Raw genomic sequence first — 17,883 nt, 5'->3', positions numbered from 1 at the left:
TAAATTAAAACTAATATAAATAGCACAAAAAAATCGTTAACATTTATATATATATTATATCTTACAAACATTTTTGTATGCATTCTTCAGTATATTTATTGGATGTGGTAATTCCTAATTATATTTTATTTATTATATTTAATTATAAATATTAAAACTATTAATACAGCGTACGCTAAAATAATCGCTTCTATTAGTTCTCTTTCTAGAAATAATATTATTTTTGCATTGTAGAATATAATATTAAAAGCGTTAAAGGAAGCGAGATGGAGTCGTGTTGACTTCAAAGGTTAACTTTTACGACGCATCCCTCGCCGACAAGTTTTTCTTGATACTTTTTACGAGCCCTTCGAGCATCGTTCGGGGTGTTCGACACTTCTAATGGAGGGTGACGCGCGATGGGAGATATTTAATAGTCCAGCAGTTGAGCCTTTAAGGATCCATCTTTTCCACAGGGAAATATCGACGAAAAAGTTCTCGTATATTTTTCCTTTTTTTCTCTCCTTCGCTCTCTAGCTAGTCTTTTTTTCAAAGAGCGAGTTACAAAATATATATTTTTACGTTGCAATTTATTATTCGTATATTTTCTGATAAACCGTAAGTGAATAATAAATACAAAAAATGCAATACTTTTATTCTGTATATGAAATATTGCTAAACTATTTTTATTTGTACATTTATTCGTACGCAAATTTATTTTATTTATACATTATTCCTTTTATTTATAAATTTTAATTTGTGAACATCGTTAATATTAATGCATCCAACGAATTTCGAGAATAAACTGCATCGTGAAACAACATGAGCATTCTTGTTTCAATATTTGTAATATAATTGTACCGATAATCTTTATGCATTGTTACTATTTATTACGTTTTCAGAGGTTTTACGTTTATGGTGCCATCTCTAGTTATGCATATGCTTTCAGTACCCAGTTGATATTTTAGTTTTTTGAAAAATTTATATACAATATAAAAATTCAGATAATAAAATTTTAAAAAATAAACATACCAGAGACGAATCTGCAAAATTTATTATTTAAAATAATCTTTATATCTTTATCGAAGAATATTTTCCCGCATGTCTCTCATAAAACAAAATTTAACGTCCTTGTCTAGCAAAAAATTGTTAAATTTTTAATACTGACACATAATCGAAGTTTTTAAACTATAATTTTACAGTTACATTTTACAGTTATGACTAAATTAGTTAATTAAGTAGCTATGAATTTTGTTTTCCACTTTAATAAAAGTATGAAAATAGATGCCAATTTAACTATATATTTAAGAAAATAAAATCGGAAAGTTCATCAACAACTTCAATACACTAAAAACATCGATCCAATTTTAGATTCTACTTTTTAGGTGTATGTCTTCTCTACAGACTTCGGGTGTTTGTTTGGGAAGAATTTCATTTGAAAAATGAATGGAAGAGAAGGGAAACGAAGAGACAATTGATTTTTACGCGCCATGCATTTATTGATATAATAAATGCCGATAATAAAGATTATTTTAATCTTCTTCTTCTTCTGGTGCGGCACCACCGCTTCCCTTCCTCAAATTCTTCCTCTTGACACGTCCGGGTCTGCCACCGCCGAAGGGTGATTTCAGCGAGAAGTCAATGTGCTTCTGAGAGTCCAGTCGCACGATGAACGACGGGATGTTCACCACCTGCTTGCGCACTCTGTAACGAGAAATCGTTAATAATCACTCGATTTCCTCAGACTCGTGTCATAGAAACTAATCGCAAATTTTTTCGTTACAAAAAGCAAAGACTCTACCGAAACTTATTCCTCTCTCTTGACAAAAGTAGAATTTCGACAGCTCAACAGGCGTTAAGTGCCGATGAACGACACTTAAGTGGCCTATTCGAATTAAATTTTCATTAAGTTAATTGAATTCTTGACTCATTGTGTGATCAACCAAGTCCAGTCGATCAGGTGTCCTGATACCTGAGCAACAGAATTCATTCGTCATCTTGCCTTGCGACATTGCATCGAATATTAATGAATTTCAATACGAAATTGCTGTTAGATTTATTGAAGTGCAGCGCTTGATTTTCCGCATTATAAAATATTCGAATAATCAAGTCTCTTATATTAAAACACAATTTCTTTTTTTTTTTCACTCTTTTGGAAAAAGATTATAAAAGTAACATTACAAAATAATTAGATTTCAATATTTCTACGAATATTTTAAGAGCTCAATAATTTTGATTCAAATTACAGAAATTTAAAATATAAATAAGTAAATAAAATCAATCATATAATGAACATTTAAATTTGTAGCCTGATATGAAGCCGAAAAAGGAACTTATGTGACCTTAACCGGTGATTAATTCAGGCTTTTGATCTTGCCTCAAAGATTAGAAGTGAGCCGTGAGAATAATTCGGTCACTTCTTGCCCATTTTTTAAGGCATTTTTTCAAATAGTTTTCAAATTTAAATTTTGTCCCTTTCCTTTTCCTGTAATAAAAACATATTATCATTTACCGAATATGCCGTTGGCGAATAAGCACGCGGGCATGATGGATGGATTTAGCAAGGCCCAGCTTGAATACTTGGGTCTGTAGACGTCGCTCCAAGAAATCCTCGATCTTTAGACCCAATACATAATCGAGCTTCATGTGAGCTTCGTTCAACACGCCAATTCTTACCAAACGACGCAGCAGGGCATTTCCTATAAGTACAAAAAAAATTCTTTTGTATTATGCATAGAAAGATTTGGAAAAATTTCTTTAAAATTTTGTAATTCTTCAGAGAAAAATACTTTTTTTCTTCAAACAAAAGGTATCACCCTTTCAGACAAGAGGTGTCATAGCTCTATGGTATAATCATCATATTATTTTTTTTTTTAATTAATCCTCCATCAGTAATATTGAACTTAAAGGCAAACAGTTGATTTCTTGTTGTGAATTTTGATAAATTTAAATCTATAAAAAATAAATAAAGCCAACTTGTACAATAGTAAAAATAATTATTGTTAAAGCTTTCAGTATATACAAATTTTTTCAGATTGTAAGGTCTATACTATTTAGAGAGACTTATACAGTCTAAAACAATATAAAAATCTATACTGAAGTTTGAAGATCCAGGCAAAAAATAAAAATTTTACTCCGATGGAAGATTAAATATATAATTATTTAAAATGCAATAGTTTAATGTGGAAGTCAATTGTGTATCTTAAAACAAGATAAAAATTACCAAAGTGAACAAATTCTATATGTTGACTAATGAAATTATAGATCTATTTTTTGTAACCGATTTAATATATACTCTTGGAACTTCAAATGAAATAGATATTTGATATTTAACGAAAGAGGAAGTTTTAGTGCAGTCTAGTACAGAAATAAAAAAATAGATCTTGTAAACATACTAATAAATTTGCTCACTTTTGTCATTTTTATCCCGTCTTATCAAGATACACACACAACTTCCTGATTAAACTATCGATAAATGTATATCTACAAATATACATATATGATTTATGTCGAACCTTCGAAGAGACGCTTTGGGTCCTTCTCTTCCAACGTGAGCAACTCACGAGCAGCTTTACGAATCTTGGCCAGGGTATACTTTACCCTCCACACCTCACGTTTGTTACGGAGACCATATTCTCCGATAATACGTAATTCCTGATCAAGACGAGCTTTCTCGTACGGCCTTCTAGGCGTGACGTAGGTCTTCGAGAAGACCGACGGAATTCTTCCGTTAACCATGCCGGAAGATCGTCACCTAAGCGAAATTATTATTATTATTATATATAAAATACGGAGATATCTACAAAGAGAATGAGAAACGGATGACTTTTGAATTCGATAATTCCGCAAATATTATAAAAGTAACCGCCACGTGTTAACAAAGAGCGAAAAAAAAGAACACGTGGTCGCGAAAATGTTTCGAAACCAAGCATTGAAAAAAATAAAAACCAACTTCGCTGCGATTATCACGATCGAATATATTAGTCGAGACGCAAATAATGCAATCATTTATGGAAATTATTACTTACTTGTAACAGCGCGAAGAAAGACAACCTTTCACCGAGACGAACCGAATGAAAATGGCCGAACAGTCGAACGCGCCCAAAAACCGAATATCATCGATGTTGGTTGAAGAAGGAAGAGAAGGGAGACAGTGTTGCCAATACATATCGAGTCTATCGACCTAGGGACTCACACAGCATGAAATATCTATATGATTGGATACGTTGGATGCGTTCAGAACGACACCGCTCACTGAGCACTCAATGAGCTCTTTTATCTGATTGGTCTATATTTTAGGATCTAATGGAATATGCCAATCAAATGAAAGAGCTCACTGAGCGCTCAGTGAGTGGATGTTGTTCAATGCACCTAATAGCAAGCGCTTATTCAACTATTGAGCTCTTGCGTCTGATTAGCATTTTCCGTTAGATCTAAAAATATAGACCAAACAGATGCAAAAGCTCACTGAGCGGTCATACTAAATGCACTTATTATGTGCACCCAGAAGCACGATTGCTCGCTAAGCCCTCAGTGAGCTCTTGCATCCGATTGGCATATTCCATTAGATGTAAAAATGTAGACCAAACAAATAAAAAAGCTCATTGAGCGCTCAGTAAGTGGTTGTCGTTCTGAATGCACCCAATGGGTGCTCACTAAGCGTTTAATGAGCTTCTTCATCTAATTAGCATATTCCATTAGATCCTAAAATATGGACCAATTATATGAAAGAGTTCACTGAGCGCTCAATGGATGCAGCCAGAAGCAGGACTGCTCACTGAGCGCTCAGTGAGCTCTTGGATCTGATTGGCATATTCCGTTAGATCTAAAAATATAGATCAAACAGACATACATATTTATATGGATACATTAGTTTTGATAATTTACATATGTTTGTTGAACTTTTCTAAGAGATATGACACTTTTTTGACTGTTCAATCGTATACGTGAATAATCGAGTTCTACATCGATACTCAACCGAACTGCGTATATCTTTAATTTATGAATTTTTTGGGATAATTATTTTGTAATACTGTTAATTCCATTATGTTTTTAATGTCTGAAGAGGGCTCAATCCAGTAGCCGAAACTTGTAATGTTTTAATTTATTTTCATCTTTATTGTTCATTCTTATTATATATCTTTTCTTCTTTTTTATCTTCTGTATTTTAATTTATTCTTTTAATTCTTTTAATGACTTTTTAGGGAAATGCGCTGACTCTTACTTTGCCCTTTATTTATTGTTATTTAATTTGAAATATTGCATTGAAATATTTTACAAAAATATTGTGCAAATATGACAAGAAAAAGAATTAATATTTCAAAAACTTTTTCTTGGACATATTTATTTTAGAAAAAAAACGCTAGAAAAAACATAAGGAATTGATCTAACAAAAACTAAAGAATTATACTTAAAAAAAATTTCAATTAATTGTTTAATTGACACAAACCGATTCGCCATAAAATTCGATCATTAATTAATAAAATTAAAAAATTTCAAACTTGGCTATACTAATTTTTATTTTTCCCTCTATTTTTTTCTCGCAACTTGAATATATCCGATATTCTCATTGCGCTCTGCGATACCATGTGATATGCGGCAACTTCATGTTGCTCCACTCGCAATTCATGATTCGTGATTCACGAGAGTCGAGTGTGATGGCTAGTCACTAGCAGTCGTTAGCTGTTTTGTTATTATCGTTTATCGTGGTAACGATGCAGAATTGTGTGCGTACGTGATTGATCGCTCCGACCGTGACGACGACGACGACGACGAGAACAAAGGTGCCGCGAAGGCACGGGCGAAACAGCTGATTGGCGGAGATCCGCGTCGTCCGAGTCACGGCCGTCTCTAGTCGCAGGAAGCGGACCGACGGTCATGGCGGGTTTCGTGCTCCGGGTGAAGACCAAATCGGGTCAAAAGGTCGTATACGGTCTCACGGCCCACGATAACGTTTCTCAGCTGAAGGCGAAGCTCATCGAGCTTACCGGCGTTCCAGCAGCTGCCCTCCAGGTCCTCGGCGGCTTCCCACCGAAGCCCATCGACCTGGACTCACCTGACGCCACGATCGAAGGCGTCGGGATTATCTCCGGAGATACCCTTATCGTCGAGGAGAAACAGGTTTGTCTTACCAGCTCCTGGGAGCTGGGAGTCGATTGTGTATGTTCTTGGAGCAAAGTGAAAATTACAAAAGTGAATATATAGAATATTTATAATTTTATTAGCCAACACTTAGTAAATTTGTTCACTTTTGTGATTTTTATCTCGTTTCCAAATACACAATCGGCCTCCTGAGAGCACAGAAAATGGTATTAAAAAGCATGTGGCTTTGTGATTCTTCTTTTTATGACACTATGAGTTTCTCGCAAATTTTTCCATTTAACGATTCACTCTTTGAATTTGAAGTGTTTTCCATGGTAAACTTTAATTGCTTTCTTTTCAGGTTTAGGTTTCAAGGTAACATTATTGCTAATATTTCATCTATTGTTTTTGCAATCTCTTATGTTGTACCTTATTCTTCTACTGTATTCGCAGTGATTATTATTATTATTATTATGTAACAGAGTGTCTTGAAACCATAATATAAATCATACAACATCATGAACCTTTTTAAATTCTTTTCAAAACATGAGATAGAGATACAGAACGCAATGCCGAAATTAAAATTTGCACATGAGAGTCATAAATTGGAACATTATCTATTTTATTTGTGCCAATCTCTAGTTAAGAGCTCAAACATGTATCAAATAATTTAATTTTTGTGACATTAAAATTATGGTTTGTTTATTTATTTTGCTCAAAGCCAATTCAATGTTGAAAGCTAAGAGAAGAATCTCTATGTGAATGTCACATGCAGATCGTGTTCAATAGACATGAGCAAAGACTGGATAATCTTGGGCGGTCCCATATCGTCGACCAGGAGAACTTTGCCAATATTCCAGGCGTTCTGATGAGGAAAGTAGTACCTGCAGACAATTCCTGTCTCTTTACTAGCGTGGGTTATGTTTTGAATGGTGAGCAACACTTGTAAATAAAGTTAGAACACTTTGCAATTTACTAGAGATAATATATATCCCCATACATAGTACATGTTTAAATAATTTTCTTAAATTTTAAAATACAGAAAAGTATTAAGAAAATATAATTTGCATAATTGTAACGCAAAGTGCCAACGTTTCTTACTAAAAGGATTAAGCAAGTAAATTATTATGAAAATAAAGACACTGATAAAAACTATTTCATTAATATAAAGAACATAATTATTGATAAGCCAAACAATTTCAAAAATCCTGTCTTTTACGTAAGAAATATAATATTAATTTTTAAAATACACAGGAACGGAGTTATGATCGCTTGGTACTTATAGTTTTAAACTTATAAAATGAATATCACGCTTCTAAGAATCATATGAATTAAAGACACCTAAGAATATTAAGGTTAAATTAAAATTTCATATACTTCAAAATAATAAGAGCGAAAAAAAAACAAATGTTAAACTCAAAGTTGTAATAATTTATGTTTCTTCAGGAAAAGTCGACACTACTTGCGCCAGTTTTATGAGGGAGATTATAGCAAACGCAGTAGCGGCAGACCCAAATGAATACTCCGAGGCATTTCTGGGCAGACCGAATGCTGAATATTGCGAATGGATTCTCAAGTCTGATGCCTGGGGTGGCGCCATAGAACTGTCGATCCTATCTAAATTTTATGGTTTAGAGATAGCGGTGATCGACAGCATTAACGCGATCATCAATAGGTTTGGCGAAGATCAACATTATGCTCAACGAGTCTTTCTCATATTTGATGGGATCCACTATGATCCTCTCTACCTGGAACCGCTCAATGTAAATTTCTTCTACCAATATTTAAAAATTTTCTCAATTTCTAATATCATATCAAAATGAAGAAAAGTCAAATAGTTTTTTTTTTTTAATATTTATTTAGAAAGAGATCTTTTAACATAGAATTCTATCTTTTTTGCAAACTTTACAGTTTCGATTTTAACGTATTTTCTTTATCAGGGTGGCAGTATTCAAACAATCTTTTCCACCGAGGATGACAGGATGCTGCTGGAGGCCGCCCAGCTCGCAAAAGAGGCGAGATCGAGTCGCCAGTTCACGGATGTTCAAAAATTCACACTAATGTGCATTGACTGCAAAATCATGTTAAATGGACAAGCAGCGGCTCAGCAACACGCCAAGGACACCGGTCACAAGAATTTCGGCGAAGTAGCAGCGTAACCTTGTACAGCAGCAGTTCTTATGATTTAATTGATCTAACTCTTCGGTGACTATCCTTGACTCTAAACAGTATAGGGTGATAATTTACAGTTTTCTTCGATTGAAACCGTTCGGAAATTTCGGTTTCTATCTATTTAGTCTTGTGGTGCGCAATTGTAATATTAATCCAAGCACTTATTATTGCAAATTCTTTGTACTAAGGAATTCTAACAACAGGGAAATTCTGTGCTTGAGGAATATGTGTGTGATATTTTTATAAATTATATTCGCAAATTATATTATTGTATAATTATATATTCTAGGTTTATTAGTAATTATTATATTTTAACTAAGGAATTATTTTTTATTGATATTTCGAATCGTATTTATATTGTTATATTTATGCTAGAACAAAATTGTTACATTTGTGTTGGCACAAAATTGTACTCTTGTTGTTTTTTTAGAATATTTTATACTGTTTAGGACTGAAGGATTGCCATTTTGCAGTGAGAGAGAGAGAAAGAGAGAAAGAGAGAGAGAGAAAACTAATATCTTTTTCTACTCGAGCGAGGCGCTTGCAAATAGTAACATTATCATTATCTGCGAATTCGTTTGCAATAAGGATTGTTAATGCGCATAATACACAAGTTACTGATTTTGATTAAACATTGTTTATTATCGATATCTGCAATCCCAAATCGACGAAATACGAGCACGTAAAAAACATGCATTTGACCTGAATCTTTACATTTGATTGAAAATCTGTTCAAATTTTCTTTAACATGTAAGAATGAGTTTTTAGAAAACTGTTTTTTTTTCCAGAAAACATGTTAAATAATTTATATACGAAACGCCTACCGGTCTGAGTGTTAAGATGTGCTACAATATATATTCATTTTTTTAAATGAATTAATTTTCAGAAATAATAATTGCGTGCCGATAAGATTATCGGACATTTACACAATCGATCTGAAACAAATAATCCCCCCAAAAATTTCCCAAACCTTAAAGAACTGTAATAATTATTATTGCGAAAAATATTGCCTCGACCGAGAATCCTAAGCCTTTAGACTATCGAGACAAATTTCCTCGCACGGAATGCAAGAGTATACACGAATTGTGTAATATTTTATATATTGCAGAAAAATTAAAATTTTTTCTATGCAGTTATCATCTCTGTTGATAATAAAACTTTGATGATAACACTGAAATAACAATTTTAAAGAAAAATCGAGTATTATTAAGTTCTAAATGCATAAATACGTCTATTAAATTAATAAATCATAAAATTAGTACAATATTATCAGTTTTTAACTCTTAATTACTTCAATAGTCACAAGGCCGCGACTCTCGTAAGGATATCGGTCTTTAATGATGCAGCCACAATAGAAGGAATAAGGAATAAGGCTTTCAACCTATCAGATATTGGATACACTGGAATACACGGTTTCTGATAGATCGGAATCCTTATTCCTTATTCCTAATTCCTTCTATTGTGGTTGCACCTTAATAGTACTCGTCGATGGAAACTAGGCCAATAGCAGCGAGCGCTCAACTGTTGAGTCCGCTGAACGCAGCCAATGACATCTTTCGTTCCCAGAATGAACAACATTTTCCATGAATCTCACGTTTTTGCGAAGAGTTTTGGAGGAACGCAGTTGTGGCGCTCCAAGCGGAGTCTAGAAACGCAATCGGAGGTTTCCTTTGAAGGTTAACTCCGAGGTTGTCAAACGGTTTGATTGGCTTGACAATCAGTTCGTTAACAGCCTTGGTTGTTGGTTGGTCGATCGGTCGATCAGTCGTCCGTCATGCCTATCGCTGTGCGAATACATTAACTCGTTGTTACACCCTCACGCGTACACACCCGTCGCAGAGACCAACCCGGGTGGGATTCACCTCGACGTTTCTCACGTCGCACGAGAGTGTCGTCCTCCAGGGTATGTCGTCGCGGGACCGTGCAATACGGTAAAATGTTGCCGCCGCTGGCTGATCAAGATCATTCGTTGACAACCAGGTGAAGATGGAAGATGACGCTGACCTCAGGGAACAATTGTTTCTCAACACCGTGCGCGAGAATATAGTGAGTAACATCGCAAATAAATAATAATCGCCTCCCTCGAACGTTGAAAATGCTCATCCTCGCAGAGCCGCACGGTCGAGTTTCCCGCGTTCATCGTGCGTGGAAAAAAAAAAACCTCCGTGGGCACACAATACCGAGCCCCGAGCGTGGTGCTTTTATGTAGGAATCCCACGGAGGTTCACGCCTTTCTCCGGTCATTCCTCGTCGCGGATGTCATCACAATTGACCCCTCTGGAATTTCCACGAAGAATTGAACGCCTAATATTTATTTCTACCAACGTAGATTAACGCCAATCTAGGTTCAATTTACTCATCTTTTCAGAAAAGTCTAAAAATTAAATTTAATTAGCATGTTTCCGTCAATGCAGATTAACTTTAATCTTGATTTTTCCCACGGTTGGGAGTAATAACTAGTTAAAATGTTAAAAGTTAAAAAAAATAAGTTAAAAAGTTAATAACTCTTAACTCAACTTAATTAATTTTAAATGCATTAATTTTTAAATTAACAATTTTTCTATCTCTCTTTAATGTTCATATTTTTTTTTCTAAATAATAAAGTCTTAAACATTAGAGAATTAATTTAGAAAAAGTTCAATGATTTTATGATGAGAGATCTATAATAAGAGTTACGCACCATGCGGTAGCCAATTTTTATTGATCGCTAGGTTTTGTCAATTCCCACTTATATTTGAATCACACTAATTTTAGGTATCATAAACGTTATGTTCCAGTAACATAAATATGAAATGAATCTTAGATGAAAAGCCTTGTAGAACAGTATTGCACATCCACCTATTTTTACATATATTTTTTGTGACAAATATCTAGATGACGTAGGCGTAAATATGCATGAGATTATTTCAGAAGTTAAAGAAAGTTAGATAATGATTAAAGGAAGAGAGAAATAAAGCAAACATATACCCTTCTCTCGCAAGATTTTAACAAAAACGCCTTATGGCGTGACTCTCATTATATACAAGTAACATACATGTAAATATAAAATTAAATTTACCTAATAATCTATATTTCTAAGTGTTATTTAAAGTAATCTCATTTTAAGAGAAATTAGGATTCTGATCTCGAAAATAATTTTTTTCAAAATTAACTTTGTTTTTAAACCTAAGTTAATTCAATTTTAACTTAACTTTTATTATTAAGTTAACTCTTTATTCCTTCAATTTTTCACTTAATTTTATTAATTTTACAAGCCATTAACTTTAACTTAATTTAGTTAAAAAAAAAAACATTAACTTAATCCAACCCTGTTGACTTTTTCCAGACCTAAAAATTAGAATTAATTGGAATTCCCGTTTCTACCAAGATTAATCTCGGTTCAACTTACTCTTTAACTTTTTGTGTAATTCTTGAAACTAGAAAAATAAGTTGTGAGCCAAAATTGATCATTGCTGAACAATGTCCAAGATTAAAATTAATTTATCAACGGAGATTAACTTTAATCTTGATTTAATTACTTTTATCTTCTTTAATTCTAGAGATAAAGAATTCAAGAGATAAAGGGAAAATTTATCAGAGATTAGAAAGTTAATCTGTATTAATAGAAATGGATCCAAAATCAAGACCAATTCAACTTACACTTTGCATCTTTAATTCCTAAACATAAGAAAAGATAAGATTAGAAGACTAGAAGTTGAATTAAAATTAAGTTGATCTACATTGGTAGAGATGTATCTAAGATACAGAATTCAACTTATTCCTGTTTCTACCATTGTAGTTTAATGTTAATCTCTCAAACTAATTTTTTACCTTTTTCTAGTTTTCTAAGAAAGATGAAGGATAGATTGAATCGAGATTAAAGTTAATCTCTCTCTCTCTCTCTTCTCTCTCTCTCTCTCTCTTCTTCTTCTCTCTCTACATTGACAGAAATAGACATAAATGTTACATCCGATTGTAGATTCTATGATCAACTCATTGGTCACAAAATCGCTATTTTCCACATCATTGACACACAAAACTAAGCCTTAAGATTAACTGGAATAGTCTACTATGGAATTCAGTTTCTAATTTGTAATCGCTCAAAAATGAACTTGTAATTAGCATGAGAACAATTAAACAGACAAGACCATCGTCTACTTGATGAATTGAGGTTGCAGCTTGCTTCGTTTTTAATTATTCAATCGTGAAAACGTGCCTTATCATTCATGATAACGTCAGCCACGACTGTAGCCGTCGGAAGCTCCGACAATTCCACCGCTATTTGCCAACGTGGATCGACAAACGGGGCCTACTTGTTTATTTATCTTAACGGGACAAATGCCCGTTCGTCCTCGATTAATCGTGGCCGGTGCGAGATTTAAAATTATTCCAAGTTTGCAAGAGCATGTGTTTACAAGCGAAAGCAGGCCCTCCCGCTCCCCCGAATTAATTTTATTTTAGCAACAGCTGTGAAATATTGCCAAGGAAAAAGATGATGTTCCTCTCCCTTCCTCCCGTAAAATGTTCTCTGTTTGTCTCTCTTTCTCCGCAGTTTTATAAATAAGATACTCAACGGGCATCCTTTGTTTAGCACGAGGCATCATTCGTTTATTAATCTTTCGTCATTTATTTCAGTCTCAGCTGCACTAATATCGAGTGTGAATCTTCAACAGATTCGTCACTTGTGAATAATATGGATTTACGTCCATATCTAGCAATCTACAGGGTGTCCTACGAGAAGTTACTGAAACTAATCCAACTGTCATTTTGAAACTGTTTAAGGAATAGAAAAAGTAAAATATTTTTTAATGGAAGATGTTTGACAGTTTTATTTATACATAAAATAAAAACCAATATTGTATCATTCAATAAAGATTTATAAGAATATTGCCAATTTTAATGCTATATATTTTTAAAATGTTTTTTTAATGATCAAATTTCTTTTTAAATTTACAGAATGTATATACATATGTATAAGATTAAGAGCAGCAACATTTCAAAAATATGTAATATTAAGATTGACAGTGTTTAGCATTTTTCTAAATATTAAATGTTAAAAATATTTCGTCGCTTTATCTTAAAATAAAATAAAACTGTCAAATGTTTCTTATTGAAAGATATGATTATATTTTTTTTGTTCCTTATATGTACATTTACAAATGACAATTTATTAGTTTTAGCAATGTTACATGGGACACCCTATAGATTAATCCTAATCTCGATTTAATTTAAACTCTTTGTATTTTTAAATCTCTTATCTGGAATAAAATACCTGGAAGATCCGTAAATTCTCACGAAACTTTTTTAAGATTTCATGTTAGATCTCGATAAAATTCTCTCTTTACTTATTATAAATATACGATTTATATCTTACTTTTATCTTATCTCTAGTTTAGTAGTCCCTATTTTATCTTTATTTCGAAACTTTATCACATACCTTTTATATATTAAAAAATTTTTTTCTCTTTTATAGCAGGGCATAAAACAGAGACAAATTATCAAAACCAAAACGAAATACCAAACTAGAGATAAGGTAAAGGTAAGGTATAAATCGTATATTTATAATAAGAAAAGAGAGAATTTTATCGGGATGTAACATTCAATAAAACGCATTTTAATTTTTATAACCATTTCTATGAATGTAAATGAATTTTGATCTCGGTTTAATTTACTCTGTCTTTCCAATTTTTAGAAAACGATAAAAAATTAAAACTGCTTAGAAATTTGCAGCAACATTTCTATAATTTGCAATGTACAGTTATATTGCTGTAAGTTGTTAGAATGATCTGATGGATTGTGTGTATCTTGAAACTAGGTGAAAATTAATAATTATAAAAAAGTGAGCAAAGAATATTATTATTTATAATTTTTTTAACAGTATCGTGGCACACATGTATTTTGAATCAATTGTACTAATTATTTTCATCTATTTAAATACATATATTATTTCTATGTCACCTGTTTAAAAAGCTCGAAGTAAGCCACGATACTGTTAAATTGCGTTGCTATCATACGAGCCTATTCATTTTAATTTATAATTTTATCTCATTTTAAAATACATAATCCACTTCCTGTGAGATTAAATAATAATTTATATTGATAGAAAAAATGGATAGATTAGAGTTAGACAAAGATGAAAATAAAGTTAAATCGAGATCAAAGTTAATCTATATTAATAGAAATTGACATTAATCGCAGAGGAATTGATTCTGATGGCGAAATTTGACTTTGAATTCACGACTTGAATTCGTGGATTAGAAGATAATTCACTGGACTTGGGACGTCTCGTATATCGAGTTAAATCTCTGGCTTTTTTTCTCGTCCTGCTACTTCTCGGCGTCCGTAAACTCGAAAAACTAGCGAGAATGCGTGAACGGAAGAATTTCAATCGTCGATGACGTCTGGCACAAGTACATTCACCCGGCGTCGAATGCATCTTGTAAATCGCTGTCGCAAAGGAAGCGGGTCTTGTCGCCCGGCGAACGTGGACAATGTCTTCGTTTTGCGAAGATTCCTCACGACGATGCTCCAAGAAACCGGTCGCTTCGCCGAGAATCCTGAACAAAAAAGCCAAAATAGTACTCGAGATCGGAGTACTATCTTTATACAAAAGGAAAAGAAATATCAAAGAAATACTTTATAGAAGGAAGTATAAAAAAAAATGTATGATATAAGAATAAAGTCTAAGTAAAGTATATATTATGAGAAAAATGCGTCTCTTTCAACATCTTAAATAAAAGAAAAGCAATATTTAAAAAAAGATTAGAAAAGGTATTAGGAAGTAATTAGGGAAATATTAGAAAAAGATTAGGATTTCATAACAGCGGTTGTCTCAATTATCTATGATTAAAACTTATATGATGAAATAAAAACTTCTACTTGTTGTTAGTTAGATAAAACATGAGTTTTATCTAATACCTAGTTTTTTGGTAACATATATTCATCGACTTTTACCTCTTTTGAAAGTATCGTGAAAGCACGTTCCACTTCCTTTTCACGACCCGCCTGGTAATCCAATTGCTTCGCTTCCGTATTTAGTTGATCAATCCGGAAGCAGCTGCCACGTGCAATGAAAAAGCAAGAAAGAGGATAAAGATTACGAAATGCAGACGATAAAGTCGTGATCAATGTTCAAACTGCGCACAGATTTGTACACGAACGAGATAAAGCGACCACGAGTTGGAACTTCAAAGACAACTTAATATAATCAAACTCTGATTCCGTCAAGCGCGTCATAAGATGATGTAGTATCATCTTATCTTTGTTTAATATTCGGTGAACAACAAGGATAAAAATGAAATGATATATTGTCATTTACAGAGCGCAGTCAGTGAGAAAAAAAACGAGGGGTATTGATATGAAATTCGTGCGATTTTTCAGAGACCGAGAAAAAATTACATCCTTTTCTATATTCTATTCGATATTTTGTTATTAAATAAAATATTGGATAGACAGGAATAACGGTTGTTTAAATAACTGTTATTTAAAATAACTTATTTTATTCGATGTTTTAAATAACAGTTATTTTATCATGAAGTTTAATTTTTTTTTTCTTTACTTCTATGTAAATTAAATACACGCAAAAACAGAAACAGGATTAGATTGGTGCTCGAAGCAAAAGAAAAGAATGCATTCCAGAAAAAAATATTTCTTTTACAGAAATATAATTTTAAAAAGTAATATTAATTTTAATGGTATTAATTAATATTTAATATATCTATAATATTAATTTAGTATCGTTCATTTGCTACAATATTGACAACTCAAAAGTTTTTGCTTGCAAAAAAGGAAAAACTATTATTTAATATTTAAAATTAGTTGTATTTTAAAATTAATGTTACAATATTTTAATACAAAACGCTCAAATTTATCTTCTGGAAAATTTTATTTTTTAAATTGTGTCGCAATAGTAAATGAGTGATATGATCGTATATACAGTATATATGTTACAAATATAGATTATGTGATACGTATGTTTATATACGAACGAATGAAACATAATTACTAAAATGGCAGTAGAATAAGAATATGTGTACAGTATATAACCCTTTAACATTTATATAAATAATATTGATTCTTGTGAAAGCTCACAGAGAAAATGTATTTCTCCATTTAAAGCAATACCTTTCGTGTTGCAAAATTGTCGGTTGTTCTATCAAAATTTACATCCACATATTTTATTTAAGACACAGGAAGCGCTCGATTGCAAATGTATAAGTGGGTGATAATAATCACCAATTAGCGTACGAATTAAAGTACGTAAAAGTTTATAATGCCTCGTTCGCCACACCCTAGTTTCCGGCTAGGTACATTGGACTCGCAGAAGATCGGTTCTGTCTCACTTTCATCCGTCCTATTCTCGGCAAGAGGCCGTTGCCAGCAACGATGCCGAAAATGTCACGCGCACATGGCTATCCATCTGTAATTATACATACATAACTCCGTTATTTGCATCCCGGGCAAATTAGTATTATATGTTGATTATATACACACATCATAATATTGATTATAATGATGACGGCGACAAACTCCAATGTACGTGCGAAAATGTAAATGCAAAAAAAAAATACTTGGAATAGATTAGCGGTTGAATAAATGAACGAAGACTAAGTCGAGGCGGTGTATCGATCGTGAAGAATTAATAAATGAAACCGAAACGCACACAGACGGTCCCAGGTTGGTCATCGTTGAACAATTCGATCCGTTGCTTATGCACGACCTGCTCGTTATCGCGTAGTGGCGCCTAAGAAAGATAGTGGAAGATCTTGGATTGACGCTCCTTTGTGTTACGTCAGTTGAAATATAATTTATTAATGAGAGATTATTAGAATAAATACACTTAATAAATATATTATTTATTAAATGTATATGATTAACAAAAGAAAAGAAATTTATCGTCATACAATTCAATATGAGGACATGCGAGCTTGATGTAGATATCAGGAAGCTAATGTTTCTTTTTGTTTTAGGAATTAATATTTGTTTGTTTGCAATTGGTTCTAAAAACCAAGTACTCGATTAATCTTTGGAATTTGTATTATTTACCAATCGATATTTACAAATACTATGTCAGACAAAAGAACAAAGAACAGCAGTTCAGAGTTCAAAATTTCAGTCGTAATATACATGGCTTCGTTTACCGACGTATTTTCTGTATTTTCTGATGTTGGAGGTATTCTTTTAATCACTGAATGGCAATGAATGATGCTCAACGTGATTTACGTAACGTGATGTGACGACATCTCGACAATTGCTAGGCATTCAATTATCATGAGTCATAGTTCTAGCATTTGCAAAAATGCTGTTTCACATTTTTGACCTATTTTTTTCCTGGTGGTCCCTTATCTCTTCATGACTGCTATCACTTATCACTTAAAACACACTGCAAAACTCTGTATAATAACTATACAACAGCTTATAAACTGAATTTGCAACTGAAAATACAACAAAAGAATATCTCGTAATATTTAAAAAGATCTAATATAATTTATATAATTATAAAATATAATTATATAAGTATAAAACTATAATTATATATAATTATATAATTATATAAGTATAAAACAAAAATTGTTAATTTAATTATTTGTATATATTATAATTTATTTGTAATTATTTATATACATATATAATTATTGTATAATATATTATATATAATGCATCGTACATTAT

The 17,883-nt window shown here is 32.5% G+C and overlaps 3 protein-coding genes across 4 annotated transcripts in view; 2 read left to right on the top strand and 1 right to left on the bottom strand.

Moving 5' to 3' along the window:
* Nucleotides 1-1,444: 1,444 nt before the first annotated feature.
* LOC108750233 (40S ribosomal protein S9) lies at nucleotides 1,445-4,098 on the bottom strand. The gene is made up of 4 exons (XM_018489564.1): nucleotides 4,008-4,098; nucleotides 3,495-3,733; nucleotides 2,492-2,678; nucleotides 1,445-1,683 (listed from the first exon to the last, which is right to left on the bottom strand). The coding sequence occupies exons 2-4, from the start codon at nucleotides 3,715-3,717 to the stop codon at nucleotides 1,512-1,514; spliced, it is 582 nt and encodes a 193-aa protein (XP_018345066.1). The 5' UTR covers nucleotides 3,718-3,733; nucleotides 4,008-4,098; the 3' UTR covers nucleotides 1,445-1,511.
* Nucleotides 4,099-5,598: 1,500 nt separating this feature from the next.
* Nucleotides 5,599-8,483, top strand: LOC108750235 (ubiquitin thioesterase OTU1). The gene is made up of 4 exons (XM_018489568.1): nucleotides 5,599-6,099; nucleotides 6,836-6,992; nucleotides 7,507-7,823; nucleotides 8,001-8,483. The coding sequence occupies exons 1-4, from the start codon at nucleotides 5,857-5,859 to the stop codon at nucleotides 8,217-8,219; spliced, it is 936 nt and encodes a 311-aa protein (XP_018345070.1). The 5' UTR covers nucleotides 5,599-5,856; the 3' UTR covers nucleotides 8,220-8,483.
* Nucleotides 8,484-9,967: 1,484 nt separating this feature from the next.
* Nucleotides 9,968-17,883, top strand: part of LOC108750245 (protein Lilipod) — a 12,564-nt gene continuing 4,648 nt past the window's right edge. For both annotated transcript variants that reach the window (XM_018489586.1, XM_018489585.1), the window contains exon 1: nucleotides 9,968-10,278. In XM_018489586.1, the coding sequence (XP_018345088.1) occupies nucleotides 10,219-10,278 (60 nt within the window). In that variant the 5' untranslated portion in view covers nucleotides 9,968-10,218. The remainder of the gene's footprint in view (nucleotides 10,279-17,883) is intronic.

The sequence above is a fragment of the Trachymyrmex septentrionalis genome, unplaced genomic scaffold (genome assembly GCF_001594115.1).
Source record: "Trachymyrmex septentrionalis isolate Tsep2-gDNA-1 unplaced genomic scaffold, Tsep1.0 scaffold34, whole genome shotgun sequence".
Taxonomy (NCBI): Eukaryota; Metazoa; Arthropoda; class Insecta; order Hymenoptera; family Formicidae; genus Trachymyrmex; species Trachymyrmex septentrionalis.
Note: the sequence above shows the minus strand (reverse complement) of the source record. Positions and strands in the feature narration are given on the sequence as shown.

Bases quoted from the DNA above. Each gene is read 5' to 3' on its own strand.
- LOC108750233 (XM_018489564.1), bottom strand. From the start codon at position 3,717: ATGGTTAACGGAAGAATTCCGTCGGTCTTCTCGAAGACCTACGTCACG. The intron at 2,679-3,494 runs GTTCGACATAAA...TTGTACTTATAG, and splicing joins CCCAAAGCGTCTCTTCGAAG to GAAATGCCCTGCTGCGTCGT. The intron at 1,684-2,491 runs GTAAATGATAAT...TTCTCGTTACAG, and splicing joins ATTCGCCAACGGCATATTCG to AGTGCGCAAGCAGGTGGTGA.
- LOC108750235 (XM_018489568.1), top strand. From the start codon at position 5,857: ATGGCGGGTTTCGTGCTCCGGGTGAAGACCAAATCGGGTCAAAAGGTC. The intron at 6,100-6,835 runs GTTTGTCTTACC...TGTCACATGCAG, and splicing joins TTATCGTCGAGGAGAAACAG to ATCGTGTTCAATAGACATGA. The intron at 6,993-7,506 runs GTGAGCAACACT...ATGTTTCTTCAG, and splicing joins CGTGGGTTATGTTTTGAATG to GAAAAGTCGACACTACTTGC.